The sequence below is a fragment of the Limulus polyphemus genome, unplaced genomic scaffold (genome assembly GCF_000517525.1).
Source record: "Limulus polyphemus unplaced genomic scaffold, Limulus_polyphemus-2.1.2 Scaffold25, whole genome shotgun sequence".
NCBI lineage: Eukaryota > Metazoa > Arthropoda > Merostomata > Xiphosura > Limulidae > Limulus > Limulus polyphemus.
This window is the reverse complement of record NW_013665635.1, coordinates 748,294-756,656: the sequence shown is the minus strand read 5'-3', so window position 1 is coordinate 756,656 and position 8,363 is coordinate 748,294. Positions and strand designations below refer to the sequence as shown.

The 8,363-nt window shown below is 32.0% G+C and overlaps 1 protein-coding gene across 1 annotated transcript in view; it reads left to right on the top strand.

The window, feature by feature from the left end:
• LOC106458993 (5'-nucleotidase-like) overlaps positions 1 to 7,982 on the top strand; it is a 75,611-nt gene extending 67,629 nt beyond the window's left edge. The window contains exons 6-9 of the mRNA XM_022385730.1: positions 1,497 to 1,760; positions 5,877 to 6,038; positions 6,583 to 6,786; positions 7,249 to 7,982. Of these exons, the coding sequence (XP_022241438.1) occupies positions 1,497 to 1,760; positions 5,877 to 6,038; positions 6,583 to 6,786; positions 7,249 to 7,424 (806 nt within the window). The 3' untranslated portion in view covers positions 7,425 to 7,982. The remainder of the gene's footprint in view (positions 1 to 1,496; positions 1,761 to 5,876; positions 6,039 to 6,582; positions 6,787 to 7,248) is intronic.
• The last annotated feature ends 381 nt before the right edge of the window (positions 7,983 to 8,363 follow it).

The following is an 8,363-nucleotide window of genomic DNA, read 5'->3' as shown; positions in this document are numbered from 1 at the left end:
ATATGTATTGCGAAACTTCCGCCTATTCTCCAAAGTTGTAGAAGATTTTCGAGAGTAAGAATCAACAATATATGTGTAAATTGATTAATATATCGGCATATATTTAAATACTAAATCCAAATTACAATTCAACTACTAAATTTAAATTATCAGTTAACTCGGCTTTGGACTATTCGAAATTCTAATACGTAACAGGGATTTGTTGAGTTTGTTCTTATATGTGTTTTATATATGTGTATGTGTATTATTTAAGCCTTTTAAAAGATCCTTCGTTATATTTTAGTACATATATGTGTATATAATTTTTAATCCTTTTAAGAGGACAATTTTTCGTTGCATTTTATTTTATTATCTACGAATTTTAAAACGCAAAGTTTTATAATGAAAAGTTTTTGCATTATATTCTATCTGTAGTTTTCAATTTTAGCTAAAAAGCTTTTATTTTGCACGTTATCGTATATTATGAAACTATAGTTAGAATGATATTCAGCATTGTAGTAATGGTTTGTGTCATCCATGTGGTATGTATGTGTTCTTAGGAATAAGGGAAAGCCAGCGTGCTTCTTTACCATGGCGTGAGTTTAAAGATTATTGGTTTTAAGGTTAATTTTTAATTGTTGGCTTGAGGTCAAGCCAGAAACAGGGATGAGAAGAAATGTGTAGTATACAGGTATATGTGTTTTTCCACCATCTTTAATAATGGAGATATATTAAAAAATTTTGTTTCGATACTTTCCACGTAGTTTTGTCACAAACACGCGTTTTTTCTAGTTACCTGTGTGCAATTGTTTTCTATAGCAGATATCTTACTCTGCCTGAGTGGATATTGGAGTTGAAAGGGGTCAACGACTGTAATGTCCTTTTTTGGCCAAGTGCATGATGTCTGTATGTTACAGCTTATGAGTACTGTGAGAGAATGACCAGTCCCATGGTGACTTTATTATAATAGAACGGATAACAGATTTCTTGCAAGATCAGAATCTTTATTCTTTCAAAGTTCTACTTGGTTTTCGAAGTGTTTAGTTCAGCAGAGCTTCATTTCGAGAGGTGGAAAGCTGATGATCTAACCACTGATTTAGTAGAGGGTATCAATTTTTTATTTTTCACGCAGCTTAAAACTTAGTCGTGTTTTCAAATTCAGATTACTCGAAATATTTCATGTTCGATCCTTCCGTTATTAGGCTGACTTCTCTGATTCTTGAGCTTAAATCAGTTTATTTAAGAATACCAAGCCTGCAATAAGTATAAGAAAAGACTTTAGAAAGGCTTAAGATACCGTTTTAACTCTTTGTGTAAAAGTGAAAATCGTTTATTTTTTTATATCAATCAACTTTTGTTTACGTTATGACACAAAACATACAGTTATTTAATACTATAAATTCGGGCATACATGTATTAACAGCTTAGTATTGTTTTATTTTATAAGTCAATGTGTATAGATCTGATGTTATTGGTAGCACTAAATTTAAAGTTGTTTTGATTATTATTGTTATTAGATTCATCAGTTTTAAAGGCACTTGCTCCCTACACAAAAGAAGTAATAGAGAAAGGAAGAAAAACAGTGGGGCACACTAAAGTTCTACTGAGGGGAGACAGAAAGGTGTGCAGGATGATGGAATGTAACCTAGGAAATTTCATAGCTGATGCTGCCGTCCACCAGTACATCAACGCCCCTAGTGGAGATAAGTGGAGCAGAGTGGCCATTGGTATATGGAATTCTGGAGGAATCAGAGCATCCATCGATGAAATAATCAATCAAGGTAAAGTTTGAAAATTATATAAATGTTTATCGCTACATCACAAGCATGGCTAATCTAATTGTTCTCTTATCTGGGGGCTCTCTGATGGGTCAGCATTGAGTTTGCGGACTTACAGTGCTAACATCTGGAGTTAGATTCCTTGCAGTGGATAGTTCAGATAGCTTATTGTGCAGCTTTGCGATAGCAAAAGCTTCTTCAAATGCATTCGTTACGTTTCAGCTCCAAATCTAATCATTGCTTTTATCTTTTTTTTTTAGAAAAGGTCTACAATTTTTTAACAACCTTGTTTTTTACAAAATTTCTTTGTATAAACTAATGCGAGGGGGGCTTATTTTCGGTGTATAACGTGTTTGACAAAAAAAAATTGATACAAGATATTCTTACGCAGTTCGTTGTAAAATAATTTGAATTTCTGTTTTTGTTGAATGGTGAGTTGGATATAGAATTTATTTATGGTCTATGTTTTTATTATTATTTCCGAATTAGTGATATTTTCATGTACAGAATATTATGCCAGTACACTTATTTCATCAACAAAGATGTTGACTACGTTTTCATCGTCAAATTTATACAGAAACCCTGCTCCGTTTTCCACTGTTGCTCATCATCCACCTGCTTATGTACACTTATGATTACTTGAGAGCGGTTAGTGAAGTTTGCTTCTTTTATAACACAAAAACTACGTTTAAAGGCACAAAGGATCAGTTGGATTAAATCGGTTTGTGATTTACAACGTAGTGAACAGAATGAGATAGAGCTTTGTGTAGCTTTGCATTAAGAAATCGTAAACAGCAACAACAGTTTCTAACGCCACCTAATTAACACTAAGTACTTAACCATCAACTTACTGGCACGCTTTTATACCGTTCACTACTGGTGGAATTCACATATTGCATCATATTGATTAATTTTATGTTTTTGACTGTTACTTTATTCGGTCTAAAGAATTGGGAAAACATTGAATGAAATCAATCATATTTTTATGTAAAATACACCGGGGTCTCAGCAGTAACTAATCGGATTAACCGCAGTATTTTGGTATTTTTGTCTAAATCTGCATATGTGTGATTCTTGTGTTACTAGGGGCCACTGAAAGACATTTGGTACCCTAATTCTTAGGTTAATGGTAATGTTTTATTGTGTGGACGTGTGAATACTTACAAATGTTATTTTTATAATTAAACATCCAGTATTAGATCATACATCAGATCATAAAACTATTCGAAATATACGTTAGCATGATTTAGAAAATAAACAATATTAGAGATTGTTCTCTCTCGCACATATTGTGGAAACTTAAAATATATTTTAATATAGAAATAAATCTATAGAGATTAGTACTAAATATGCAAGTTTAGTTTTGCTATGGCAAACATTATTACCTGCAAACGAAACTTCGCTGACGTTTTAAACAACTTCATTTCTTGTCCGTCTTGAGCTTTTCATTCTAATAATAGCTGACACTTTTTATTACCGCACTCAGTTTTTAAAACAAGTTATATACAAGTCAGAAACAGATCTGAACTTAAACATAACTAGTTCAACTTGAAATTAGCCTAATTTACTTCATTCATTTTTGTATAATATGAACTTCGTAATTTACTCAAAGTCATCCGTTGGTCTGGTTTTTTGCTTACCTTTTTATCCTTCCCGTTATTTACTTAGTGACGTCAGATAGAAATGGCAATCGCTGTAACAAAACTAGAAAAACTTACTTAACTTAGTTGGTATCAAGATTTTTGCAAACTGAGCATGTTCGGGTAAAGTTTTTGAGTTCATTTCTTGGTGATTTGTTGTTGTTTTTTCTTTTTAATACAGTAAAGAGTTAAGTTACGCTAAGCCTACCCATCGTTCATGACCGTTCGTCATTGAGTTGTTGTTCACGCTGCTGAAGACTGTTGCAAGTATTTTTTATATAGATTTTTCTTTAGATCTTTGTGTTTGATGACGTATACGAAACGCCTCTTACATAATCCGAACATAAGAAAAGACATGGACACAACATTGGATAAGCTAACCGATGTTTCTCAACTTCGAAAGTCTAAATATACGTCTTAATTTTCACCTTTTATGTGTGTGCGGTGACTGTTCTATTGGTGAGGTGAATGGACTGCATAATCCACATGATGTCGTTTGCACACACACACAGCGTTCGGAGTTTCCCTGTTTCCTTAGAATTTTCGCGCAAAACTACACGAAGGCTATCTGCGCATAGTCGTTCCTAATTTTGAACTGATAGATTAAAGGAAAGGCAGGTAATCATCAGGACTCTCTGCCACTCCTTGAGTGGAATTTGACACTCTCTCCCATAGCGCACTCATGTCTTTCAATTGTGAGGTGCAATTTTTGAGGCAACGAGACTCGAACCATGATCCACCGTATTCACAATTTGGGCATGCTAGCCATTTGGCCACGCCTGAAATACGCTTTCCTGTGTAACAGGATCTCAGATTTACAAATCTGATTTAAGAGTTTCATTAGACAAACTTCATTGTAGAGTAACTTGAAAATTAACATCAGAAGTAGCTCATTTATTGTATAATTCCGTGAAATTGACATTTTTATTTGGCTTTAAAATGAAATAAAATATTTATTTACGTAACTCACACAACCCTGGCATTTTAAGTTTCATAACGTCAGACTTAAAATGTTCAATTTTTCGTTAGATTATTTTATTTTATACTTTTTTAGATAAATATCTTCCAACTAACAGCAGCGTTACCCAGCGTTGTCCGGGTTTTTGAAAAACTCTACTCTGTTTCCCCGTTCCATATTTCGATAGGTAAAAAATATTTTGTGAATTTATCAAAAAATAAAAAACCTTAGTTTGATTTTTGAAAATAAACTACGAACCTGTTTAAATCAGGACTTCCTTATGAACGATGTTTTTTTCTTTTTTCTTCACTGGCAAGGACAAATATGCCCTTATGGAGAATATTTAGATTATCTTATACACGTATGAGTACCTGTTCTGACGTACAGGGTAAGCCTAACTCTATCCCTCCTGAAATATTAAAAGTTGAAACGTAAATATGTATGTAATATATGTTCAATTTGTTTTAATGTAAATTTAATATATTTTTATGAATGTGATACTGTATTCACATTGATGTATGAAATATATTACAAACAAAATGCAATATTGTACTTTATAATGTATCAAAAGAAAACATCCAGTTCCAGGTATGGAACCATCCCGAGAAAAAAAAAGTAGAATAAAATACATTTGCTGACTTGACTTTAATCCCATTTTACACAATAAGTATTATAATGTAAGCCTTAGTATAAGTGTTATAAAACTGTTTGCTTCTTCACATACAACATTCTATTTCTGTATACATTTATTTTATGTGTGTGAGGTTAAATATATGATGTATTAATAGATGTTTAATTAATAAGCTATAACTAAATACGACTATCTATTGTAATGCTAATAAAAAATACAATTTCCATGTTCAACCCATCTTCCACCTCATGCAAAGCGCTCTACCAGTTACGTTGACTTGACTTTAATCTCATTGTACGCAATAAATATTATAATTTAAGCATTACTCTTTTCATGCATTCTATTTTATAGCAGACGGCATAATTTTATTTTATAGGTTAGGCCTACTGTTTGTTTTTCACACACGACATTTTAATTCTGTATACATTTCTTTTGTGTGTGAGGTTAAATATATGATGTAGATGTATAGTTAATTATCTATGACTATATAGGTCTATAATGCTATATTATAAATTAAATATTAACTCAAACTTAACAAAAAATGTCAAGTTTGCGTAGAATTTATTCGTGTAATGTACATGTTAACGATGAAATTACTGGTTCGGTAGCAAACGATAGACGCGTATATCAACGAAAAATTGTCATTTTGCGCACCTTCACATGAGGGAAGTGTGACCTGCGCAGTAAATGCGGCGGACAAATAAGCAAACAAACTGAGAGACTTTGAGTTATATATATATAGGCTATCAATACAAACTACTTCTAATTGTTACATTTTATATCACTAAGAAATGTGTAGATATTACTTATAAGTTTTTAAGATGTCAAGTAGATTTGCTATTAGCTCTCGAACACGTTTTATATAGTCTCATTGCCCGTTTACCTGTTAGGTAAAGTAACCATGGAAGATGTGCTCTCCGTGTCACCATTTAGAAATACCATCGACATCGTGGACTTGTACGGACGTGATTTAGTCACATTACTAGAACATTCGGTTTCCGAATACGACGAAAAAGCACAGGATCCCCCAGGTCGATTTTTACAAATTTCAGGTATTGGTTGTTTGTGAAAAAATTGTTTTTTCTCTATGTATTTTTCTTTGTTGTTGAATTGTTTTTATTATATGTGTGTATATTATATATAGTCTATTTAATGTTTTAATCATTTTTCTAAAATAAAAGAAATACGACACTGAAATTTCATAGAAGTAGACTTCTAAACCCCCTTTTACCGGAAAAACTAACCCATCGCCGAACATGCTCGTCTTTTCAGTCGTGGGGTGTTATAACGTGACAGGCAATCCCTCTATTCGTTGGTACAAAATAGCCTAAGATTTGGCGGTGATGTTGATGGTGTTGACTAACTGTAGTTCTTTTAGTTTACCACTTCAAAATTATGGACCGCTAGCAAAAATAGCTTTCTAGTTGCATTGCTCGAAATTCAATAAACAAACAGAACAACTAATTGGGGAACAGTTTGTGAAAGCTAATACACTTTGGACATGCACACATGTGTTGCTTTAAAAATTCCTTCAAACGTTGAATATTGTTTTATTTGTTATTAATTTGCTGAAATTACTTTTATTTTGTTTTTAAGGAATAAGAGTGACGTATGACATACACAGATCGCCTGGAAGCAGAGTAGTGGATTTAAAAGCGAAGTGTACAAGTTGCCGCATTCCCCGATACTTGCCTGTAAACGAGAGTGGAATATATAGCGTTGTCATGCCGACCTACTTAGCAAAAGGAGGAGATGGCTTTGCCTTCATTCCACATAAAGCAGTAAAACTTCACAACACAGGTTATTACTATTACAGTCAATTCTGTAGCAGCCTTAAACCTCATCCCTTGAGAAATAATAATAACTGTCGTCTTTAAATTACCCGACCTTTTTTTAAGCTGGAAGTATACATTTTTACATTATAATTCACTGTATCATTCGTTGATGATCTTTATCACGAGAAAACACTCAATGACATAAACAAATAATATGTAATGTAAGGATTTCATCTGTGAAAATGTTGGTGGTATATATATATATATTGTTTGAGGCAAAAACTATGATGTTATATTTATTGAAATATTAATTACAGGTGTTATCATTATGGATGAAATGTAGTAGTTTTAAACATCATTATTTACTTGATATATTTTAAAAGTATTTATTTGCCTGTTATTTAAACGAAGGTTTAGGAGGAAGATTTACAGTACACATGAAAGATTTTCTGGTATCTATTCTCATGCCTACAATTTTTTCCGCTAGGGGACCTTGACTCAGACTTGATTGTAAAGTATATTCAGAAGACTACTCCGGTGACTCAAGGCCTCGAAGATAGGATTACATTCCGATCCAAGGGGAAAGACTGTAATGCCACGAGCAGAATAATCAACAGTATTCTTCTTTCATCTTTACTACTTCTTTTTCTTAAACAAATGTAAAAATTGTATACCGCGTTTAAAAATATATATATTGATAGTTTTATTCTTAGACTTTTACTTGGGTTACAAAAAAAAGCTGATTTATATTGCACATTTGTTTTATTCCAGTCGAAGTAAACGAAAACCAGTGACGTTTGTGTACAAAACTAGCTTACTCTTTGTGACAGTGAAGAAAATAATGTATATAATTATATCCACTATGAGCGTCTTTACAATAAGACCTTCAGAATTGTTGCATCACTAAAAACACCTATAAATCAATAGGATTTTTCACTATAAGTAAGCTTTTTTGTCACGTTAACAGAGAAAGAATTTTGTTATAATTATCAAGATGCCAATCATTTTTAGCACGTACTCCTTGTAATATATATTGTATATTATCACATAAATTCATTATGTATTCAGAGTAAGATACCTTTTCACTTTTTCTGATTGATTCCACAGACTATTGAACAGGACTTCACTGTAATAAATGATTAAATCTCCGAATTATGCACGAAAAATAAATTAATACGTATGTCACAAGTTTAAGAAATATTGTCTCTCTCTAAACAGAAAAGCTTTATCGTTATATAGATAGTTATAAAAAGTCTTTTATTATAATTTTATAACATTTTGAGATATATAAACCTGTAAATGCACATGCGAGTTTTTATATTATTTTCTTGGTAATGACTTCAGATGGCGTGAGATACAAGTTATATTTAAACACTTCATTCACAGGACATTAATCATTACTAATTCAAGATACAAAAAAATACCAATTTAACAAAAAAAAACGCAGTTGAACTATAATTTCAAGTAGAATTATTTTAAAAAGTATATTCTTCTGTTGTTATACATGTAACTTCTGCATAACAATTTATCGTTTAATTGTATTGATGGTAACGTTAAAAAAGTTTAACTTTTTAAATGCGATTTCATTTCTAAAGAAAATGG